The sequence below is a fragment of the Arvicola amphibius genome, chromosome 11, assembly GCF_903992535.2.
Source record: "Arvicola amphibius chromosome 11, mArvAmp1.2, whole genome shotgun sequence".
Taxonomy (NCBI): domain Eukaryota; kingdom Metazoa; phylum Chordata; class Mammalia; order Rodentia; family Cricetidae; genus Arvicola; species Arvicola amphibius.
In genome coordinates this window covers 116,269,416-116,294,010 of record NC_052057.2, presented here as the reverse complement: position 1 = coordinate 116,294,010, position 24,595 = coordinate 116,269,416, and the positions used below count along the sequence as shown (strand labels likewise).

The window sequence follows — 24,595 nt, the reverse complement described above, 5'->3', positions numbered from 1 at the left end:
TCCGTCTCTTAAAAGAGCCAAGCAGAACTGCAGTAAAATAGGCTTCACTTCGTCCAGGCAGCGAAGGCCGTTTAAGGGAGATGCCTGGCTGCCATGCAGGCGAATATATCGTCTTAATATGCTCATTAATGTAGTAACGCAAACATAAAAATAAAGTTGGAATTTTAAAACTTAAAAATTATTTCGGCAGCAGTAGAGTTTGAAGACTGTTGCTCTATTGACGAATAACAGCTGCTACCACACGTGAGCTTGCTAGTTTCCACTGTCGAGCAGACTTTCAAATGCACTCTTTCTGCTGCCACTGTGGAGACCTCCGAGAGTTGCTCCGGTGTCCCAACAGCAGAAGAGCCGACTAGCCATAAGGGAGGCCGGCTCATCTACGTAATGTATGCCCACGAGGCCGGCAGGATGTGGGACACATCATCCAGGCGGGAACAAATGTTAGGAACTCGACCTCCACAGCATTGTTATCTGGTTTCCAAAGGGCTCTCTCTCCTCTCCAGAAATGAAATACAAATTGGTATTTTCAACTTTCGAAAAAATTATGTTGAGATTCACACAACATAAAAATCAAGCATTTTGCAATGAACTACATGTTCTTACACAATATGTTCACAAAAAATGTTCTCTCTTGATAACCTGAAGACCTGTCAAAGTATTTTCTACTGATTGAAGTCCTGTCCACGACCTAATTAGAAAACCAAAAATCCAGATGAGCAATGTAGCTGCACCTGCCGTGATTTTAACATGCTTTACAGCAAGCACATGACTGACTAAACCTCTTCAACAACCTTCCAAAGCATCACTCTGACCTTAAATTCAGATGTTCGGTTCATTCTTTTAAAACACACCGTGTTCAGCAAGTGACTAACATGCCAGCAAGATTAACCAGGTTATCCAAACACAGCAAAATGAGCTGGGCGAGCACTGCCATGTGCTGCAGACTACATGCTATCACTACCAACTAGGGCTTACAGACACCAAGTTCTTACTGTGGTCAAAATAAATAAATAAAACTAGGAAAATAAAACTTACACTAGCTATCTATACAATTAATTTCTATTTTTAAGTTCTAGTGTTAACTATAACCTACATCTTTCTGGTAATTTAAAAAAACTTGTCTTGTTTTATTATGCTTGACTGGTCCCTAAAAGAAAGTGAACATCTAAATTAACAATCAACAAAAGTTTTGCTTCAGGTCCTTGGTCTGTCAGCTCCAAGGGTACAGTAGGCACATGTACAGCCACCACACTCAGAATAGTACACAAGGGCCATGCCATCAGAAAGGTCTCAGAGGACTAGGCCACAGGGATTCTACAAAAACTCATGACTAGCTTGACATCAAAGAACAGGGCACGCTCTCTTTCAAAACAACTTGGAAAACATAGGACACTTCTGTTCACAACAAACTTCAGTTCACAATATTATAATGCTTTCTTTTCTTAAAACTTAAATTCTGAATTCAGTAAAAGTATGTAGCAGCCTGGACTGAAATGAAAATTCTGTAGCATTTTCATATGTAGGGAAGGCTGCATTTTATAGACAGATTGTATAAATACTATATTTCAATAAAGCAACATATGCAAATGTACAAAATTTTCATAAACATCTCCATTTGATGGGTAACAGGATTTCTAATTTACTTTTTTTCTCACGCTTACAATAGCTGCATGATGTTGGCACATGTCTTTAATCCCAGCACTAGGGAGGGAGAGGCGTGTGGATCTCTGCGAGCATAAGGCCAGCCTAGTCTACAAGGGAAGTTAAGTTCCAGGGCAGCCAGGGTTACATGGAGAAACTTTGTCTCAAAAAGTCAAAAGAAGAAAACAAAAAACCTTATAATATATAAAGGTGCTATGAAATATATTAAGCATTTTTAAATAGCAGCATATAAAGTTTGAAGATGGTAAAGAAAGGTTTTTTTTTCCTTTATACCCTAGTAGGTGGAACATAGAACTTATTGTTTGCTGCCAAACAAAACCCTGGTCTGGAGGCCCCGTTCTAACACGTGTCTATCGTGTGTGGCAATGGCGGTATGAGCTGTGTAAAAGCTGTGCCCAAACATTAAACCTCGCAGTGGGAAAATGTGAATAGCCTTCTTGGCGATTGGTAACTTTGTTACTATACAGCAAGGTAAGGCCCTCTTCTTCCCACTTCTCTTCTTTTAGCATATGACGTTACTCTTTAACAACAACAACAAAAGATCAGGCTACAGTAACATCAAAGAGATGAATAATCGGTGGTTTTCACTGAATTCACTGCTATCCCTTTAGTGCTCAGACACAAAGGTGGAATGTCATGCCAGGTTCCGGGGACACGCGGGAAGACACTGGAAACAACAGAGGACTGAAGGAGAACATGGGAGCTAAGGCCAAGTGGAAAGTCTCTGTACTACTGAACTATATACAGCTATACTCTGACCCACATATGGTTCAGAGGGTTAACTTGCTGGATGTGGGGAAAGCCAGAAAAGCTCCCAAGCACCATGAAAGAGGATTCCACTGGAGGTTCTGTCACCTGAGGCTCTAAAAGGTTCTAAATGCAAAAGGGTGGCTTTCACCTGAGTGAGACCAAGAAAACATGCAAAGACAAATGGAATCATATATACATACACACACACACACACACACACACACACACACACACCAGAGTTTAGTGACATGAGTATACTGAACAACTCAACCAAAGACTGAAGAGCCTGTGACAATGGAGCTCTTGGTGCACGCGAAGCCATTGTCCTCAAAGCTCCTGCCCGCATCAGCAACCTCTGCCAGGGATGAGAGACCTGATGGACCACAGGGGTGTAAGGAGACACAGCAAAGGGGCACACTGGCATCTCTTCCACTTTTACTCTTAGGCGTGAACTCATATTTAACAGAAGGTCCATGTTAGCATCTAAGAGTCCAAGACTTCCGTGTAGAAGGCTGACTAAGCCCAGCCTACGAGTCTGCATAATTTTTATGTTAGGAATAGTCTCTGAGCTGGCTTTTGGTTTACTTCTGTTTTCTCTGCCAACCGTTCTCCAGCTTAGGGACTTTATTTCTTTGTGAATATTGATTTTTAACTTTCTTGTAGAAACTGAAGCTGAACCCTTGGAGCTTTGTTCTAAGCACAGGTTTTCTCAAATTTAAACTCTGAAATATTTCCTCACTGAGCTAAGTCTTCAACCACAATTTCCAAGAAAGAGGGATAGCCTCCCGTGTCAGATGTCAAAATCAGAACAACACTAAACACAGTGGTGCCACAGCACCTCGCCCTACTGTGAAGATGCCGTGTTCCTTTCATATGACCACTGTCCCCACAACTAATGGGAGAGCAACAGCCAAGGGAAGTGAAATACGGCCTGGTGCTCTACTATACCATCAAACAGCTCCCTGAAGAGCCTGACTTGTCTCTGCTAGGCGGGAAAGCCTCCATAGCTTCCAGAAGTGCTCCTTCACGGGAACACCTCTGCAGCATGCTCACAGTCAGAACAGTCCCCTCTGGCATGGGCCAGTTTAAAGCGCAGGCAGCATCTCCCCTCAAGGGTGCCCTGCAGGTCTGCCGCTCAAACTTCAGAGAATGGTGAGAGCAGGTAGATGCCCCAATTTAGTCCTCCCCTGCCCACTTCTGGGGCCTCCAGAGTTTAGTACCTCTTCACACAGACCAAAGCTTGCCAATTAATGGTGAGGTGATGGAGAGACGGCTCAGAGGTCAGCACCCAGGCTCGGTAGCTACCCACTTGGTAGCTCCCAACCATCTGTAATTCCAGTTCCAGGGACTATGATATCCTCTCTGCAGGCACTAATCACACATGTGGTACATATACATACATGCAGGAGAAAAAGAAAACAACAGCAACACTCATACCTATATATTATTTTTTATTTAATTAATGGTGAAGCAAACATGCCATACCTATTAATAATCCCCCAGGTTTTTTTCGTTTTAAATTGAAAAGAATGTTCAGGTTAAGAATACATATCAAGAAATGCTACCTAAAAAATTGGTCTTGGTGGGTAGTGGTGGCACATGCCTTTAATCTCAGCACTTGGGAAGCAGAGGCAGGTGGATCTCTGTGAGTTGGAGGCCAGTTTGATCTATAGGGTGAGTTCCAGGACAGCCAGGGCTATACATAGAAACTCTGCCTTGAAAGGGGGAGGGAAGAAATGAACTTTAACTCCAATATTCCTGTATTCAGCAGGAATTTTAAGCTATCTACTCTCCTTCACTGATGAGTGATCTAAAGTTCCTTGTCTCATCACTAGCAGGAAAACACATTTGCAATCTCCTAATCCCCTACCCAGAGCTAGGCTGCTAGAAGACCAGGAAAACCAGTGTGTGAGGGTGGATTCCTGGGTGGTGGAGCCTATCAGAAAACTGGTGGGTCATGGGTTCTATTCTCAGGAACTCTCTTGGGGCAGTGTCCTTCAGAAACCCTCACAGGTTTCCCAACTCCTTGTCTTCCCATTATATCCTCCTCCCATCACACCCTGTGGACCAAACAGACAACAGGAAAGCTCCTGGGATCAACGACACTAGCTCATACCTTAAAGCACCAGCATCTGGTTTGACACCACGTAGGGCCGTAAGAGCCTCCTGAAACCCATGAAGCTGAATTATTTACAATGTAAAAACAAAACAAAAACCCAGAAATGTCTGGAGAACAGGTCAAGTACCGTAGCTGGGAAACAGTCGACTCTTCACTAGGGAACACCGCAGGCTGTTCAGCTCACAGCCTGAGTCAAGGCTTTCACTCAAATGTTAACACAACAGGCAAGGACCCTCCTTGCCTGACAGTCACTTTCATTGCGTTGGAAATGGCCCAGAAATAAAGCTGGGCTGGTGGCCCTCTGTGTCCACACCAACTCTGTAAAACTGTCTGTCCCTTGGTGCTGTACCTGCTTCTCTTCCCTTCTCCTCTGGGTTTAAGTAAAAAAGAAGAAACCAGGAAAACATTCTAGAACTAAGGAAAGAGAAAAATAAACTCAAGTAAGACCGCACTCTCGGTACCGCGCTAACAACCACGCTCGGGTACTAAGTGGGCTTTCTGTTTGCTTGTCAGGCAAAAGTATAAGTACCTCCCACATCTGATCCTGACTTCTGTGCTGATTTTAGCCACTGGGATGAGGAGTGCGTGCTGCGGCAACGACAGAGAAGGCTTCTTCCTCCCTGTGGTTCCTGAGAAACTAGCCGCGGATGCACAACTCCAACTAGGGAGACAGCGGAGTGACAGGACCGAGTCAAGACTTAACTTCCCCAGGTCAGTCACCAAGGTTCTCCCCCAACATTCTCCCAACTCACTTATTAATGCTTCCCCAACCATGTTCTACAGTACCAGAGACTCCCCTTCTAAATGGCAGCTAAAAGAATACACAAGCAGAGAATGAAAAACATAAATGGGTGGGAAATTTCCGGTAAAAATAAAGCTTTTCCCTCACCCTTGGAGAACCACTCTCATGAGGACATCAGAAAAGAGTAGGCCCACACAGCGGAGAACTTGAACTGCTCACAGTAACCATCTACCACTTGAATCTAAAATCTTGAAAATGGCTGGAAACGACCTTCCAGAGAAACCCTAGTTTTCCCTACAAGACAGGCACCACTAAGCCTTCCTAAGAGTTCAGACAAATGACCTACCTTTCAAGAAGCAAGGAATGAGAACTCTCACACATTCAAGCCTTTCGATCTGTTGATGCTTCCTGGCAACATGAGTATGTGTTCATCCTGAGGAAGGATGGGAACACCTGTCCTGAAGAACTCCTCTCATAATTATACGAACCAATCTCTGGTCTGTTTATAATGTGATAAACTTGTTCATACTGACTTTCTGAAGGCCTGGCTGAAAAGCAATCCACTGTTGTTCAGTCATTTGCCCTCTTCTGGCCACCATGTGCATGTGGTGCACATAACCTCACACAGACACACACAGTCAATAAAGGTCGCTGGCTCCTTGAGACATCCAGCAGTGGCCTAATATCCAAGTTTAAAGAAAACTAAAAAAAATAAACCAGCAGTCCTCAACCTATGGGTCACAACCCCTTTGGAGACCAAATATCAGATATCCTACATATCACATATTTACATTATGATTCGTAACAGTAGCAAAATTACAGGTATGAAGTAGAATGAAATAATTTTATGGTTGGGGATCACCACAACATGAGGAGCTGCATTAAACGGTCACAGCATTAGGAAGGCTGAGAACCACTGAACTAAACTCTGTCAAATTTGATAGTCATAGAAAAACGTCCTTTTCTTTCTTTCTTTCTTTCTTTTTTCTTTTTCTTTCTTTTTTTTTCAAAATAGAAGCCATCGTAAGAGACACAACCATCTCAAAGGCATTCACGCTTTCAGTTTATGGGGCTTTAACTCTACACTTTCTATCTTAACTCAGACTTTTTATCTAACTAAAAGCCTGACCTCTGAGGAAAATCTGCTCCGGGGAGGAGGAAATGCCAGGCAAGGAAAGGTCGGCAGACTGCTCATGAAGCCGATGCACATGCAAAAGCAGCCAGAAGAGAGGCCGCATGAAAGTCAGTGGCTGCCACAGGCAAATGAAGGAAAGCATGGCTGGACCTTTACCAAAGGGTCGTGAAGAAGTAACCAAAGCCAGCATGCCGGGCCACTGTGCTTCCCACAGGTGCCAGCTGTTCCACGGAGGTTTAGCGGGAGGCCTGTTCTCCGTAGGTGTGTGCGCGTGCAAACATCCCTAAATGCCACTGATGTCAGAAGCTGGCTTAAGACATGGCGACTTCTACTTCCTATCTTGCTCAACTGTGAAATCAAGAGCAACATCCTAGGTAATCGTCACGGAAGCATGCACCGGTCACTAAAAGGCTTTTTTTTCTTCCTCATTCTCTAATTACAGCTCCCATGCATGTGGCTTGAGATATATGGCCAACTTTTCCCACAGATCTACTAAGTGGTTGTCAATGATGCTACCCACACTGGGTAGATACAGACTGTCAAGGGAGGGACTAACTCAAGCTCCCAGGAAAAGGTTTTGCAAAAGGCTTTTAAAACTGTGCTTAAAGCCGGGCAATGGTGGTGCACACCTTTAATCCCAGCACTTGGGAGGCAGAGGCAGGCGGATCTCTGTGAGTTCAAGGACAGCCTGGTCTACAAGAGCTAGTTTCAAGACAGGCTCCAAAGCCACTGAGAAACCCTGTCTCGAAAAACCAAACAGACAAACAAAAACCAAAACGCTGTGCTTAAACTGTCACACAAAGACATTATTTTTTTAAAAAAAAAAAGTGCCACTGATTCTTTTAGACCTTTTATTTATTTCTAGAAATCTCAGGGTGGGGTGACACAGGAGCATTAGTGCCCACTGTCAAGGCCCTAACTTCTGCTCTCCTTTATGGCGAATATATTTAAAGACCAACTTAAGAAAAGGAACAAAAATGCCTCAAAATAACACTGATCCTAGAACACAATGTTTCAGATCCTAAAACGCCACCAAAAGTTTCCACTTGTGAGAACAGCCCAAGAAACGGGACACCTGGGGCGGTGCAGCAGAAATCGTTCAGAAACTTGGGACTTGCCTATAACCTGAGGGACAGTCCATTTAGATAAGCTCCTCAGAGGAACTCCATGTTATTCTAGTGCACAGTGTGCAGATTGGTGTCTATTCTGATTATCTTCCCCATTCTTCATGTTCTCCTGTGCTATATCCACTCTGCGAACCTCCCAAAAATACAGAGTGTGTGTCGTGCACCTCAATGCTACACGTCAGTACGTGAGCTGTGCAAGGCCTGTGCCGTTCTGTCGATTTGTACTCACAGCTTTCTAAGCCTTAAACTGTCTCCCTCACCCTCTATCCGTCCTCCCCTCAGGTCACATTGATCCTCCACATCTCCACAAGGACGGGTACTTCCCCCATACAACTCAAGGATGGCTCTCTAGCCTTTTCGTGAAGAAGTATCTTCGCTTGGGCTCTTTCCCTAAAAGCAAGGCTGTTTCCTCTCCCTCAACCAGAGGAATAGCGGGTCCCTCCATTTCTAGAGAAATGTTCCCTGAAAACAAGGAGAAGTCAAGGCATGGCAACAATGTTTGCCATTAAAACAAGTGAAGCTCTCTGTAAACATGGCAACGGGTAACCCTGAACACTTTCTACGGGACAGAGTATTGTCTGAGTTCCCAATGTGAGTTTACAAGATGTTACTGCTAACAATGCAGTAGAGAGACCCCTCTCTTTAGATAATGAAACCAAGGCCCTGAGGCTAAGGAAGTTGCCCAAGGCAGGGATATAAAAAATGGTGGCACTATTACCGAGAGCTCAGGTTCCAAACCTGCACTGTCCTCCATGCTGTTACTCTGGAGGGTCCCTGACAGCAACACAACTTCACAGGACACTGAGTTTTCGCTTTGTTTCCGTGGAAACAGGCAGTGGACCGACTGTGTCAGGACCATGACTGGCACAGGGATGGGGGGTGGGGATGTCAACCCAGGGACTTACACATTCCAAGCATCTGTTCAAACTTTGAACTTGAGTTTGAATTTCTAAGGCAGTAAGTACACAGCAATACAAATAACCCACATGATGTAAATTGTGTGGCGTTTACAGTCCCAGTCAATTTGATGGATATTCAGAATCTGAAGAAAGGCTTCGGAACCATTGCATGAGCTACTGAAAAAGAACTACAAGCTATAGTTTCCATTTCCCTACAAATCTTACCACGCTTCCATTAACAAATACGTCCATGCACAATAATGTAGCTTTTCACATTTTCAATCAATAAACTTTTTGATCCCACATTTTGCTTTGTTTATTCTTTGTTATAAAAGTCATCTCTAGACATCTTTGAGCATTATGCAATTCATAAAGGACCTAATCTGAACCTACGAAATATTTAAGGAACACAACTTGCTTTTTAAAAGTGGAAAAACTTGCCAGGGGTGGTGGCACACGCCTTTAATCCCAGCACTTAGGAGGGAGAGGCAGGAGGAGCTCTGTGAATTTGAGACCAGCCTGGTCTACAAAGCAGGTTTAAGTTCCAGGACACCCAGAGCTGTTACTCACAGAAACCCTGTCTCAAAAAATTAAAATAAAAAAGTGGAAAACCGGGCTGGAGAGATGGCTCAGAGGTTAAGAGCATTGCCTGCTCTTCCAAAGGTCCTGAGTTCAATTCCCGGCAACCACATGGTGGCTCACAACCATCTGTAATGAGGTCTGGTGCCCTCTTCTGGCCTGCAAACATACACACAGACAGAATATTGTATACATAATAAATAAATTTTTTTTAAAAAAGTGGCAAACCTCAAGTCAACAGGTCTATCTAAATGTGGTAATTCAGCTAGCGGGTCACAGCTCATCAGCTTATTTCAAACTAACAGAATAGCTTCCTGGGTGCCTGTCACAATCTAGAACTCCATCATATATGAAGATCACATGGGCTTGGTGATGCTAAAGCCAAGCTCAGTTAGAAAGATGCGCTCACTAGGGCCCAGAATGAGCCATCCAGGAGGAGAGATTCTAGATTACGTTGGGAGCATTCTGAATTACTCACACACCAACCTCCTCACAGCCTGCAACGTGGGCAGTGCCGATCTTCACAAGTCAAACTTACTATTTTATGGCTTAGGTGAAACTTCCTTGTTCGTAATCAGTTTCTTTAAGATAAAATTAACTTTACATTTTGTCCAAACATACAATCACAATCATAAAAAGAAGCTTGAGGTCAGAGGGTCATAACCACAGCCTAGAGGAGCACAGACTGTCGTGGGCCTCCATAATGGACACAGTCAGGGGTGCTTGTCACCCCTCCTGATCCTAACATTTGGGACTGGTACCATTTTTCTGGTGTCACTGAACTATCGGGTTCGGGGAGGTTAAGTCACTTGTCCGATATCAACAAGCTGCAAAGGGGAACACAGGGATTCTAATGTCCTTCTGACTTCATTTTCAAAACTGACTGCCCCAGGATCTGAAGAGGATCCGAAGTTAAGCAAAAACCGGAAAGTAAATACCAAAAAAAAATACAAACAAAACTGAACATGCAAAGGAACATAGCTCAAACGTCCGCATCTAAGACCTTGCAAAGTGTTGAGTTTGTCTTTTGAGAGCAGTGCCCTTGGGGTCTCCAGACTATAGCACTCTGCACCAGCCTCCAGCTCAGAAGCTGGAGGATACTGTTCTCTGGAAACCCTGAAAACCGGGAAAAGAGCAACTTCATTCGGGGACCACTACAGTCTCCTCAGGGAGCCCCTACAAACTTGTGCTCATCTTCCAGCTGCTGGGGAGAGGAGTCAGAAACCAGCGCTGTCAAGATCCCTTCTTTTTTGAGAACACTTCCACTTCCGGGGATTAAAACTACTTCCCCAAAGCTCAGTCACGTGCTTTTCTGCCTTGGAGGTACCCAGGTTGACTCATCTAAGGACAGCACCACGGAGTGTTTGACCCTGAGCAGACAGGAAGGAAAGCTGAGTGCTGGCCCTGGAGCTGGTTCCTCACCAGGACCTTGGGCTCTGATGGCAGCTGCTCAGTGGGCTGTTTCCTACCATCCTCTGAGCACCCTGGAGGCAACAGTCAGGACAGACTCCAGAATCCCCCTCCAGGGGGCTGACCATTCCCTCTCATGGGAAGTCAGCTGTGTAAGCCGTGCCACCTCTGCAGAAGGGTACACACGCCATGGCCTTTCTGCACTGCTCCTGAGACCCCAGATGCACCAGACCAGAGCAACTATCCCTTCATTCTGGTAGCCAGGGCCGGGTGGAGCCTCAGGGCCACTCTGCTGACCTCTGTGCTGAATCCGCCAAAAGGGAGGCCCCTTGACCTCACACAGCTTCGACCTGTTCTGCTCCCCTCTGTCTCTGCAATCCTGGACAGCCGGGTCCTTTTCCCATTGCCACCCATCTGTCCTACGACGGCACCATCACCGCTTTGAAGTCCTCCTTTCAGCTCAATTCCTTAAAACAGAACGCAAGATCCCAACAGCTCTCCCTAATCAGAAGCTTCCCACTGAACCATTTCCCCATGCAGGAAGCTCAACTCCAGGTGCGTGTTTGAGGAATCACCTTAAAACCGCACAGAGTCTTCAGGGATCGCTTCCCTAAGGTAAGTTTGAATGGAATTCCAAGCAGTCGGCCTTTGCAGGAATTTCCTCTTCCGGGACATCTGTTACACAAGCACCCATGATCTTTCACTGTTTTGTGTGTTCACACACAGGCCCTGTTCTCCAATGACCAAGTCCACCCGGAAGAAGCAGTACACCCTACGGCTCTGAAGTTGCCCACGGTGCCCCCACCCATGAAGACCTGCAGAGCTGGGGGATGAACAGGCACTCAGAAAAACCTGATCAGGAACACTGCTTTCTAACAGGCCAAGGTCACGAAGACCAAAATATACAAAGGAGGAAAAATGTCTTTGTAAATATAAACTGGGAAAGCGAAATATGCTCCTTCAGTGCTGGTGCACAAACCTCAAACCAGCTCCTCTCCGCCACCGCTCGCTGTCCTTTCCTACAACGCAAATCCACTCTCTCCAGCTGGTAAACTCACGGATTCCACAGCTTCCCACAGAAGGTGAACGAAAGGAGGGAGGGGATGCTAATGCACAAAAACTGTATTTTTCAGACAGAGAAAGGAGGAGGGGAGAGATGATAACAAAACAAAAACTTTCTGACGAGTGAGCCTAGTCTCCGTCAACTACATCATTACATCTAGTATAATTTCCAGGACATAGGGATTAAGGAATTCTTGAATGAATGAGCCAGAAAGTTAGTAAATAAGTAAATAAAGGCCGTCAAAGGGGTGAAGACAACCTACAGGCTAAAATCTCAAGGTGTTCACGAGGAAACCATTTTCACCATGCTTATCAGACAAGGCGGCCATGCTGGCTCTCACACCACAGTGCAGGCGGGCCCCGCAGCGTCTCCTTACCTGATGCACAGGCACTTTCTGCGGGGTACTCTGGGGTGACGGGTGGAGTTGTGCCCAAGGCTGGTGATGAGGGTGTGGCGGGGAAGACTGATGTAAGCCTGGGTGGGGCTGGAGTGGAGGGCAGGTTGGCAGCTGCTGAAAAGATGGCTGTTGACCAGGATGCTGTGGGCCGGGGATCAGTCGTTCCTGGATGGCTTGTGGATCTGCAAGGCCAACACCAGGACAACCGTTTGGTCTCATGTGCCCGGTCAACTCCCTCGGTGCCGAGGACATGCCCATGAATGGACGAGGCTGCTGCATGTTTCTGGGGCCTATATTCCTCTGTCCGAGTCCCATGGCACCAGGGGGCTGGTGAGACGGCTGAGGGTGGGGCATATTTGGATAACTGCCAACTTCCATGGGCATCCCAGCACTTCCGGGCCTGACTTGCGGAGGAGGCGTGCCTGCTGGATTACTCATTGCTTTCATGGGTGACATGGGAGGTGGAGAGGCATAAGTTCCCTGAGGCTGTGAAGGATGCATAGTTTGTGTGTTCATTTGGTTAAGTGAGCCACTGGCGTGGATGGGCTGCTGGTGCCTTAGTCCTTGACCACTGCTTGACGGGAATCCTACAGCATTGGGGTATCTTGGTACGGACTGATTCATTGGAGAACTGTTTGTAAGGCCTAAGTTCTGATTCATCCCTGTACTGTTAACTAATCCCTGATTTAGGTTACTGTAAGGGTATCGAGAGTACTGCCCTGAGTTGTTTACAGTAGGGGAGGGGACCGTCTGGCTCCGAGAACTAAAGTTAAGGGTTTGCGGCCGGACGGCCCCTTGTTGAGGAGGATTTGGGGAGAATCTGGGACTGTGGGCCACGGATTCCCCGTGGAGAGCAGTCGGGGGGTGGTGGAACTGCTGCACCGGGTGGCGCAGGGAAGGGGCCATGCTGGGGCTCTGCTGGGGCAGGTGCGACAAGTGGCCGGGTCCTGAGGTGGCAATGAAAGGATTTCCCTGGCTGAGGCCCTCTTGACCTTGGGGAAACTGGCCCATCCTCTGCTGCGGCTGGCCATGCTGCTGCATGGAAAAATCCCCGCGCGCCATATAGTTGCCCATGGGCTGCATGTGCTGGGGGTGGCCCTGTGCCGGCGGCCCCGACGGAGCTGGCTGCGGTTGCTGCTGCTGGTAGGGGGCTCGGATCTGGTCCGGTACCTGGACGGCCCGCGGGCCCCACATGGAACCACTGTCCACAAAAGACTGCCCATGCCTTTCGCTCTGCATGCCGGGGTAGACTCCCATCTGACTGCCGCCGCCGCCTCCGTGTGGCACCTGGACAGGGGGGGTGTGGAACTGTGAGTGCGGAGATGCCAGCCCGTTCCCAGGGGCGCTGCCCATCATTCTGCTAGGCTGATCCATCAGATGCATCTTCTGTTCGTACTGATTATAGTGATCAAAATGGGTCAACTTGGTTTGATTCTGATTGGTGGAAGGATGATGAAGGGGTGGCTGTAAGGAGGGGAAGCCTTGTTCCATGGGCATCTGCTGACCCATGGGGTTCACTGGGTTTTCAGGGTAGCCACATTCCCCAAGGCCTTCGAGGCCCTCACTGAATATATTCCCATCCTCGCCAAAGAGACTCATCATTCCTGGATCCGCCATCTTCTTCCAACACACGGCTCCTGCAAACACAGCTCGGGAGCTTGTCTGTGCTTCCTCACTGAGGGGCTTGTCCTCAAAGCCTACAATCCTTGACTAATCTTCTTCATGTCATTCTAAATTTCTTTAATTCTCTTGGACCCTGCAGTGTCGGGCGAAGTCTGGATAGAGGTCCTGGAAGGGAGCGGTGGGTAGGAAGGAAGAGAAAAAGAAAACAAAGAATTAGGAACCAGTGATAAAAACTGCCAGTATTTTACACATTTGAATTTAGCTTCCATCAACAATACTGATCTAGGCCCCATGCTGGGCTGTATTTTACAAATCTAGCTCACTTTAAGGGAAACTCATTAGCTTCTCCCCGACGCATTATGATCGGTTACGTAGAAAGCCAGCAAAACACTAACCTTAACCTTAAATTAATCCATTCACTACACTTCCTCACATTGCGTTCTTGGATGGAACGGAACAAAAGAACACAACATGAAGCAGCAGCAGCTGCCACAGCAGGCAGGCAGGCAGGCAGATGTATGAATATAGCCAAGCAACCCATCTGCTGAACCAAAGCCCTGGAAATGCTCTGGTTACCAACAGGCGCCCTTAACCCCACTCCCCTGAGCATCACGGTAATCAGATGAGCACAGCACCAAGGACCGCGAAAAGCCCAACTTAGTGAAATTGACTGGAGGATTACACAAATACCAAAATCAGTCATTTTGTACAAATTAGATATTTACAGCCCACATACAACTGCGCGGCGGCAACACAGGCCTCTGACAAGAAAGCGCCCATAATGAGGTTGAAAAGCAAGCTTGAGAACAGCACAATAAATTCATAATTTCATTATGCTTAATAGCAGGAATAGGCAAGATTCAGAAGCGGACTAAAAGAAAAGCTTTCATTCTTCATGAGGAACGATCTGACACATGGCTCTGGGCCCACCGTGTTCCAGATCTGTGGGGCGGACGGTGGCAGGGTCCAGACACCAGCTTCATTATGCCCCACCGTCGGCTCTGCCGAGGGCTAAGGACCCCAGGTGACCACTCAGGAAAACTAGCGGACAGCCGGTGACTATTCTTGTTGGTAGAGACAGAGGCCTCTTTAGAAACTAGTCAAAACTGGATGTTACTTTAACAGAATCAAGTTAAAAATATCCACCAGACCTTTTCAAACTCGTATAGGACAAAGCAGGACACAGCAGGAGGGAGTGTGGCTAGCTGGCGCGTGCCTCTACCTCCTAGGCAAACAGTCTAGAAGTAGAGCTGCAGCCCTATAGCTAGACTGTAGCATAGGAGGGAGATGTATATATTGAAGGTGCTCTGACTTCTCTGTAAACTCTTTCTGATAGGTTTGGGGTCAGATAAAAATAGCCAATTTCATCTGAAGAATGCTTCAACAAGCAAAACAGACAAGTGCTTTTGTTCACTGCTTGTTCAGTCAACAACCTAATAAAGAATGAGTTCACATAAGAAAAATGCCCGAAATCTTAGACATCTTTGGAATTTAACCCATTGATTTCCTCTTACAAGCACACCAGGCACTGTGTGATACTGACCCACTTGGGGCACAAAAGCACACACGGTGAAGACGTTCTGGCGATGCCCTAAGCAAACTCGGTCATGAATTCTGCTGCGCACTTCTGCGAGGATATGGAAATGAGCAACTCTGCTGAGGAACCACCCAGTGAGACAGACACCATCCGCTCCACCTGCCCTATTCTAACATATTCCTACCACGGAGGGAGCTCTGTCTATGAAAATGTAAACAACATTCCTGCTCACTGTCAGCACTGTAGACATGACACCTGAGAGGGTCTCCAGGTCCAGGGCTTTCAGGTGACAGCTGCCAGCAAAGGTCTTCTCGCTCTGCCACTAACTGCCGTCAGCTTTCTGATCGACTTTCTCCTAATGCAGAGGTCAGACGGAAGAACCGGGCACACGTGAAAGCCGTTCTGACGGAAATGTGCTGCTCTGCCAGGGAATGACTGGAAATCCAGAGCCCGGTAGTGGAACTCTCCAGTGCCAAATGCAACAAATAACGATAAACTAAACTTGTGCCTGACCTAAAAGGCTTAAAGTCAGTCTTCACTTCGTCGAGGCTCGCTCTTAACTTTCCAGGAAATAAATAGGTACCGTGGACTTGCAAACAGCTTAAGCCTGCCATGCAGCCCACTTCGCACGCCAGCTTAAGGAAAGTAGTATGGCTTATATGTTCTGGAAGACCTTGCTTCATGCCCCAACAGCTTCCTTGGCTGGGGCCCACCAAGCATCGGGGGAGGGGGATGATACAGCCTGGGAAGATCCTGGCCCCCTCTGCGCTGGGGGAAGGGAGCACAGAGGCCCCCTGGTACCCTCCCTCCTGCAGGACCAGGGAGCCCGGGGCATCCAGAGCCAGCGTGGAGCAGCAGCGGTGGAGCTGGCAATTGCATTTCACCAGCTAAGGGTCCAGCAGAAGGGGAAAGGAAGTTGTGCGGGCATGAGACAAAACAGGGCCTCACTGAGAGTAATTATACCAGACACTTGGCTTTGTTCCCCTCCTTCCGGTTCCCTACTCATTCCCATTAAGAATCCGCTCCCGGAGGCATGAAAAATGCCAGCATTAAATGGTATCAAGTAAGCATGTCACCCAGTGCAGCTGTGACCACACTCAGGTGTGCCCCCGGCAGAGGAGTTAAAAACCTGTGGCTCCGCAGTCTACCGTCGGTGACGGCTAGCTTTTGGGCCGGCAACACCACCTCGCTCCTTTGTGGCCCCTAAGACCAACTGGCAATGGTGCCAGGAATCCACCTGGTAACTATCCTCCATACTTTTGACCTGAGCTAACCTAATTAATTGATATTGGTTGCCTTTTTATTGCATTAAGACCATCTGAATGCCCAGGTTGCAGCTGCAGTATGAGATATTCTGGCTTTATAAAATATTTAAAATAAAACTCTATTGTGAAGGTTTCGTCCTTCTGCACACTCAATGTCTGCATCGCCTATGGCTGCACACTACTGTCAAGTGGGCCACACCTGAGTCACAATCATAAAAAGGCGTTCACTTTCTAGGAGCTATGTATTAAAGTAGTCATGAGAGTGAAATGCATTTTCATAATTTCCACTTAACCCTATGAAACCTGCTGTGACCTGAAGGAGAGTTCGCAAGACTCATGCATTCGGAAGTGAGCAAGGGGGTGCAAAACTGTCACCTAAGAGAACTATCAGCATGGGCAGAAGTACACCACAATACCAGCTAGAAGCAGTTCTGAGCTGGTGAGCACTTTCGGGCCTCCTGCCCCAAGCTCCTCTTCACAGATGAAAAACCCTTTGATAGGTTAACGGACTAAGTGTCTTATAAAAAACATTTTAATAACAAAAGGTTCCCCAAACTGGAAACTGACGCATGGCAAAGATGACAGAAGACTGGAGCCAACCTTGGGCCTCCCTGGGGGGGGGGGGGGGGGTAAAACAATGCTTCTTCAAAGTGAAGTAAATTCAAGCCCTTCTAAGACAGTTTCCAGAGAACCAAGCAGGGACTGCTGGCCACTTCCCTGGGAATAAACGTGCACAGCGAAACAAGTAAACAGCACAAAGAACCAGCAATGAGCGGAGGATGTGGCTCAATGCTTGCTGAGCCGAGGATGTAGCTCAATGATTGCCAAGCACATATAAAACCAAGGGCTCAATTCTTAAAATTTTTTTAAATCGAAAATTAAAAAAAATCAGCATTGCAAGCAACAGATATACAAGAGGTCAATGAGAAGTTATAAATATTTAAGAATGTAAAACAACTTCATGATAGGCTAGTTTTTATTATCCACTGTCACACTGATTGCTTAATGCGGAGACTTTCCAACCTCAAACTTAACCATTTCCTATTTACCCCATGATTCTGAACGCAGAACAGCATTTGTGCATTTGAGTTTTTGTTTGGGGTTTTTGTTTTGTTTTGTTTTTCAAGGCAGGGTTTCTTTGTATAACAGTCCTAAAGACCAGGCTGGCCTCAAGCTCACAGAGATCCTCCTGCTTCTGCCTCCTGAGGGCTGGGATTAAAGGCGTGCGCCACCACTACCCTTCTGTACACTTGAGATTTACTGTAGCACCACAGAGCTGCAGACTTCTTGTCAGAAACAAGGGAGTTCCAAACACCTGTCAGATGCAGTTCAACCAGGAGCATCCCGCACACCTTGTGTGAAGTCCTAGGGTGTGCGCCGAGATGCTGAGGATTCCTTGGCTACAGCTAACTTCATTTGTGGCCCTTTCAACTTCCCTACCTCTGAAGGACCTGAGAAGAACCGGCAGATTCTGGTCGGAGGGTGGAGTCCATCAGTCTCCAAAGGTGTGAACTGGCACACAGCACACCAGCACCCTCACCACAGCCCAAAGAGAGGCCACTCACACCCCAAGTGAAGAACGGAATCCCTGTGGTGAAGATAGATGCACACATAGAAGATAAAGCGCTCTCTGCTGAGAACCCTGGACAGTGCCCATGGGCGGCCATCTCTCTACCCCAACACAGTCTCCCACAGCCAACTTGGAGAGAGGAAAGTCCAGTGGGGACAATGCTTGCTGTTGGGAAGGGCATCTATCCAGCTGACAAGCGTCTAGATGAGGGACTCGGGAAGTGCCTCCAAACAACATCAGAAATCGGTTCATCACCAGCTTCAGATCTGCCTCCTGGACCAAGTGGTGCCCTTCCGGAACTCTCTGGCCAAGCCCACACTTTCTTCCTCATTTATTTGCTTGGGCATTGCTGATATGCTGTAACTGCACTGTCAACACCAGCAGCTATGTTACCATTTAAAATCATCAAAATTTTAAAAATGCAGTTCTTACTCTTACAAACCGCATTCAAGTGCTCAAGAGCCATTCACCAGACAGTGCACACAGGGAACACCTCCATCGGTGCAGAAAGCCCAGGACAGCAACATCATTCATTTCCCCTTGAGGACCCTTTCCAGAAAGAGGCCATATTGAATGGTACCCCCATTCTTGATCACAAAGGTTGGTATTATTTCAAACGCCAATACCATCCCTTGTGATGTAGAGTGTTTTCCAAATATCCATTTTAACTACACTTTCAACCTATAAAACCTCTCCTTTCTCTGTTTTCTGACCTTTCTGTTTCTGAGAAGTTTAGCTATGAGAGGAATAACTCTTAATTCACAGAGAAGTGTTTAGACAGATAGGAGTTCCTTCTGAAAGCCTGCCTTAGTCCAAATGATGTATCAAAACTAAAACTGGGAGCTGGGCGTGCTGACTCACACCTTTAATCTCAGAACTCAAGAGGCAGAGGCAGGTGGATCACTGTGAGTTCAAGACCAGCCCGGTCTACATAACAAATTCCAAGCCAGTGCTACAGAGTGAGACCCTGTCTCAAAAACACCACCGAATGAATGAATGAATGAATGAATGAATGAATGAATACCACGGGACGGGTCGTGCACCTTGGGGTAGCATGTCTGCTTGGCAAGCATATGACCCTGGATTTGATTGCCGGAACCACAAAGTAAGTTTTAAAGCTTAACAAGGCTTGCATGGAGGGCTCTCAGTTTCTCCAGCAGGCAATAAGCAGTCGTGATGACGTAAGACCACAGCGGCCATCTGACACCCTGCATACACAATGCTGAGCCAAACAGATGTGGCCCTTGCTGCTCTAGAAAACCCCCTCAAATATTCTGAACTCGCTCACCCTCCCTCAGGTCCATCTGGACCTGAACCACCACTTCCTCCCCATCCTCCTCCTCGACCACCTCCTCGTCCTGGGCAGGCTACTGGGGGTTAGTGAAGGACATGAAATTGGAAGGTGTCCTGGTTCTGCCAAGTCCCAGGCATGGCCAATCCTCTGTAGTGCTATTGAGTCATTTCTTACATCTGGTGAAATCCTTAAGGGCCTTCCCTTGGCTTTCAGGATCCTGTATAAATGTCTGAGTGTGGCTGGACGCATGCTTTCCTCGGGTGCCCGAGTACCCCTCCATTCTGAACTTCCCAAAATTTTTTCCCTCTGCCCTAACACTCCCTTCTGAGGTGCATCAAGCCCTGAAGGATTAACAACCACCCTTCTGCAACCTGTTTTCCTCTGGCCTCCTCGCCACCTCAAGGGCAGCCGGGCTTCTTTCTCATCTAAGGTCCTTGTTAACACCTGTCTGAAGATGTTTCCAGACTCCCTCCTTGAGCTGGTTCTAAGACCCTCCCCGGTAGGGCCACCTAGCTGAGAGTTACAAAGCACCACTCACTCTGCTTTGTGTTTTGCCAATGCCCTGACTCTTCCTGGAGACTTACCACTTGAGCAGGGGTCTAAGGACAGGAACACGGACCTCTGCCTGCTAGGAGAAATAGTGTCAGACAACTCCAGCCCCGCGATGGGATCTGCATAGGAATGCTGGGACACCCTGCTCTCAGACTGGGAGTTTTCCCTCTGTGGCAGGATGGAGGACCACTTCAAGTGAGAACAAACAATAGCAAGAGACACTTGTTTCAGGGAACCAAGCAAGCCATACAATGACAAAGCATTTAAGGGGAAAAAGGCCGCCCTGCAGGCATCTGCAACTGGCCAACAATACTGACTTCATCCAAAAAAGTTCCTCCAGTCCTCAGTGGCAAATCTGAAAAGCAGAGGGCATCTAAGAGTGGTTTACTTTTAAAGATATGTCCATCTGCTTACCAACCATTTCGGTAAGCAAGAAAATTCAGTTAACAATAGTCTAGTGCTGCATTACACAATGCACTATTTCACAGGTTCTTGCTGAAACCTTTCAGTTATTTCTACATGACCTTGAGATGTCTGGATAGTCTAAACTGCCTTTCAGATGATAATTCCCCCCACCCCCACGAGCTGAGAACTGGTGTTTGCCTTAAAGGTAACAAATCAAACAGCACTGGGCGAACAACTCCAGACACTGAGGGCCCGGGCATTTTTTTTCTAAATGATCAAAACGATCATATTGCCCCATCCCCAAGTTGTGCCACTCTGGTACAAAAAAATCAGAAATTACATCCTTCAGAGAAAGGCCTTCACTCCGCAACCCAGCCTCAACTGTCATCCCTGAAGCCAGTTCCTTGAAGGTAGACCATGAGCAGGCAGGAACCAGCCTGACCTTAGCCCAAAGGCAGCTCGCCTCCTACCATACCTAGGTAAAACAAATTCAGCATGGTTTTCATGCTGCATGCAATGTAGCATGGCCCTGTCACACATTCTAATAATGCTGACCGTTGACATCAGACAGCACAAGAGCAGTGAGAACGTACACGTCTATGCACACAATTGTACTATATCCTTGTACATAAATATGTATGTAATCTCATAACGTCTTAATGTTATCCTAAGTAGCTTTAACTAACTTTAAATTGTAAATGAATACAGAAGATAGAAGAGCAAATGTAGAGGCAGATTCAAGAATACATAAACTTTTTAATTAACATATTTAAGCCAGGCAGCAGTGGTGCACACCTTTAATGAGGTAGAGCAGGCAGATCTCTGTGAGTTCTAGGTCAGCCTGGTCTGTAGACGTAGGTCTGTAGAGTTACTTTAGGACAGCCAGGACTACACAAAGAAACCGTCTGGGGCAGGGGGATCATATGTAAGTTGAAGAAAAATTAAATTCCAGACTTAACCATCCTGTCAAAGACTGAAGGAAGACTAATATAAATTTTATAAAACTTCCTAACCGGGTGGTGGTGGTGGCACACGCCTTTAATCCCAGCACTTGAGAGGCAGAGGCAGGTGGATCTCTGTGAGTTTGAAGTCAGCCTGGTCTACAGAGCGAGTTCCATGACAGTCAAAGCTACACAAAGAAACCGTCTCAAAAAACAAACAAAAAATAAAAATAAAAAATTAACATCAGAAAGCATTTCTCTACTCACTTTTTATCCATTTTGAGCCTCTAGTTTCCTCTACACACATCCATCTAACAAATGGGTGTGAAGCAGAAGAACCAGGGAAGAGATACCCTGGGGCCACCCTCTGTGCAGGTACCCAGGCATCACAGAGGACACCAGAGGCAGGCAGGACAAGGACAACATGCTGAGGGCAGCCCAGAGTTCCTGCTCTTGGATTACTTTCCACCGCTGAGCCAGCCAACTGCAATGGACATTTCCTATATTCTTTTACATTGAAAAGAGTTCTGGAAAGTGGAAATACATTTTTTTTTTCAGATTTCCGGGGCAGTTTAAAAGTGTATTCACTTGGGTTGGAGAGATGGTGGGTGAGCATTAAGGGAGGGCACTGGCTGCTCTTCCAGAGGACCTGTCTTCAATTCCCAGCACCCACACAGTGCCTTACAACAATCTATACCTCCAGGTCTAGGAAATCTGACACCCTCTTCTGACCGCTGTGGGCACCATGCATGCATATGGTGCACAGACATATAGGCAAGCAAAATACCCATACACCTAAAATAATTTTTTAAAAATGTAAAGGTACTCAATGCTTCCTGATTTGAACGGTGGAATCAGGGGGTCATTAGAGGGGGTTTGTGACATACTGGTGTCTTAGTCAATGTTCAACCACTTCAAGGGACTAAAGAGCAAGCTGGGGAGGGTTATCTGACTCACACTTCCACAGTGTGGTCCATCACTGAAGGAAGTCAGTATGGGAACTCACGAAGGGAAGGAACTTGAAGGCAGGAGCTAAGGCAGAGCCCACAGAGGTGGGTGCTTCTCAGTGGTTTGCCTACATGGCCTGGTCAGTCTGCTTTCTTATATAATCTTGGACCACCAGCCCAAAGGCAGCTCCAACCACTACATGCTGGACCTTTGCCCATGAGTCACTACTTAACAAAATGCCCTACAGGCTGGCCCACAGCCTGATCTTTTCTTCATTGAGGTTTTCTTTCCTCACGTGACTATAGTTTGTGTCAAGTTACATAAATCTCTCCAGCATAACTAGCAACATTCTTTTCCCTATTTTAAAAAAAAAAAACTTTAGGCAACACCACAGATAAAAATAAGTTGTTCTCTTTGCTAGAAGGCCTTGCCTGTCGTGAATAAACTTGAACACACTTACAAGCAAGTACCATAGGAGAGAAAAAGCAGGGGCCCCTCAGCTAGCTGGAGGGCCTTCTAGGACTAGCTGACGCCTTGGGCATCAGACTAACACAAAAGAGAAATACTCAGGAATCATTTAAGATCAAATTTCCAGAGAAGCGAGCAGTGTAGCAACAGACAGAATCATAAAGGTGGTTGAGACATCTGAAGAGCATCTGAGAAAGTGCTTTAGAAAACTGCAGGTACTCTCAGAAGGTTAGATCCACAGCAAGAAACATAGCTACACACTCAATAAGCAAGTCACTCAATTCCGATTTCAAATAAATCGGGTTGACAGGTGAGAGGGAATTAGGCCGAATGCAGAGCAAATAGTTTCATACTCACTATTTCAAAATCATTTCAAAATTTAACATAGCTGAAAAACATCTTTACACCTACATTTACTATATTCAAGTATTTGAGAATAATCAGAACTGCCAGTTTTATGCCGCTAAAGCCACCCTGATGTGTCTCTGGGCCAATTAAATGCTCTGCTCACATTAGCTTGTGATTAAAAAGGCTTTTCTCCACAAGCTCCATATATTTAACTTTATATTTTCCGGCATCTACAGGCAAGGCTCAACTATAAGCTGCTCTCTCATTCCACAGAACCGTGCAGGTTTCCTTCCCCAAATAGCTCTGTGCTGCAGAAAAATTAATTCGATAAGACACTTTTAATATCTAAGCAAATTTACTCATAAGCTAAATCTTTTTATTACATTGGATTTCCTAACAAACTGTTACTATTTTCCCATATCAACATGCTATTTTGAATGCTGACTGTAATAACCTGATTCCCCCTGAAAATCACCTCCCAAGCCGCTTCTGACTCTGTGCTTTACGTGGGCAAGATTACTGCAACTAGGCTGCTATTGCAAATCTTGGGTTTCAGTTCGAAATGATGTCTTCCATCTCCAATGTCTACAATGTGTTCGTTTTGATCACAGATTAACTCTGAAGTACAGCTTAAGTTGGCAAAACGGAAGGACAGACCCTCACGGTAAGAAAGGTTCCATGTGGTCAGACGAGCTGTGTCCAGACCTGGAGAGTAACCGCAGTGGTTTACGGCTGCCTGGAAAGATTCCTCGGTTTATTTTATACTTGGTTTAGCAGAAGATTACATGAAGAACCAGACACCTATCCAACTTTAAAATAAGGACTAAGACCTACTAATACCTCAGGCAGCTGCACTCCTCCATTTCTAAGATTTTATCAAACTTAACCCTCCACATAGGTTGCTAATTAAGTTTCTGTATTAAAGCTGGGCGGTGGTGGCGCACACCTTTAATCCCAGCACTCGGGAGGCAGAGGCAGGCGGATCTCTGGGAGTTCAAAGCCAGCCTGGTCTACAAGAGCTAGTTCCAGGACAGCCAGGACTATTACACAGAGAAACCCTGTCTCAAAAACAAAAACAAAAAATTGTATTAAAATGTTAGGTTATTATCCTCAGTAATCACATTTATAGCATATCCTACCTAGCCACACTCCAGGTTCCTATCCCAATGTCTACCATATCTACAAAGATAGAGAATTCTCTACCTCATGCCTGTTTCTCAGAGGTAATTTTAAGAGGTTTTGCTATAAAACCATCGCGAAGATTCTAAAGAGTTCAGCTGGGTGTAGCGGCACAGATCGTGAATCCTCACTAAGGAGGTAGAGGAAAGAGGATCTCTGAGTTCCAGAACAGCCAGGTCTATGCAGCAGACCTGTCTCAGACAGACTGACGGGTGGGGGGTGGGGGTGGTGGATGAATCTATCTAAAGATTTCTCACTGTTTACTTGGTTTCAGGCCAATCCACACCAGTGGCAAAAGCAAACATATCTCAGATTTTCATGTTTGTTTTGTTTTGTTTTCTGAAACAGGGCTTCTCTGTGTAGACCTGGTTGTCCTGGGACTCCACTACCTAAAACTCCGCTACCCTAAAGTAGTGAAACAGCTTCTAGTTTTTTTGTTGTTTTTTTTTTAAAGGGAGGGAGGGAGAGGGGTTCAAGTTTTCCAGTAGCTTCTGAGCTAGTCCAGGAACTCTGTAGCTCTGTAGACCAAGCTGGCCTTGAACTCAAAGAGATCTGCCTGTCTCTGCCTCCCAATTACTGGGA

The 24,595-nt window shown here is 46.4% G+C and overlaps 1 protein-coding gene across 3 annotated transcripts in view; it reads right to left on the bottom strand.

The window, feature by feature from the left end:
* Nucleotides 1-24,595, bottom strand: part of Chd7 (chromodomain helicase DNA binding protein 7) — a 179,199-nt gene that overhangs the window by 105,947 nt on the left and 48,657 nt on the right. For all 3 annotated transcript variants that reach the window (XM_038347339.2, XM_038347342.2, XM_038347340.2), the window contains exon 2: nucleotides 11,863-13,671. In XM_038347339.2, the coding sequence (XP_038203267.1) occupies nucleotides 11,863-13,500 (1,638 nt within the window). In that variant the 5' untranslated portion in view covers nucleotides 13,501-13,671. The remainder of the gene's footprint in view (nucleotides 1-11,862; nucleotides 13,672-24,595) is intronic.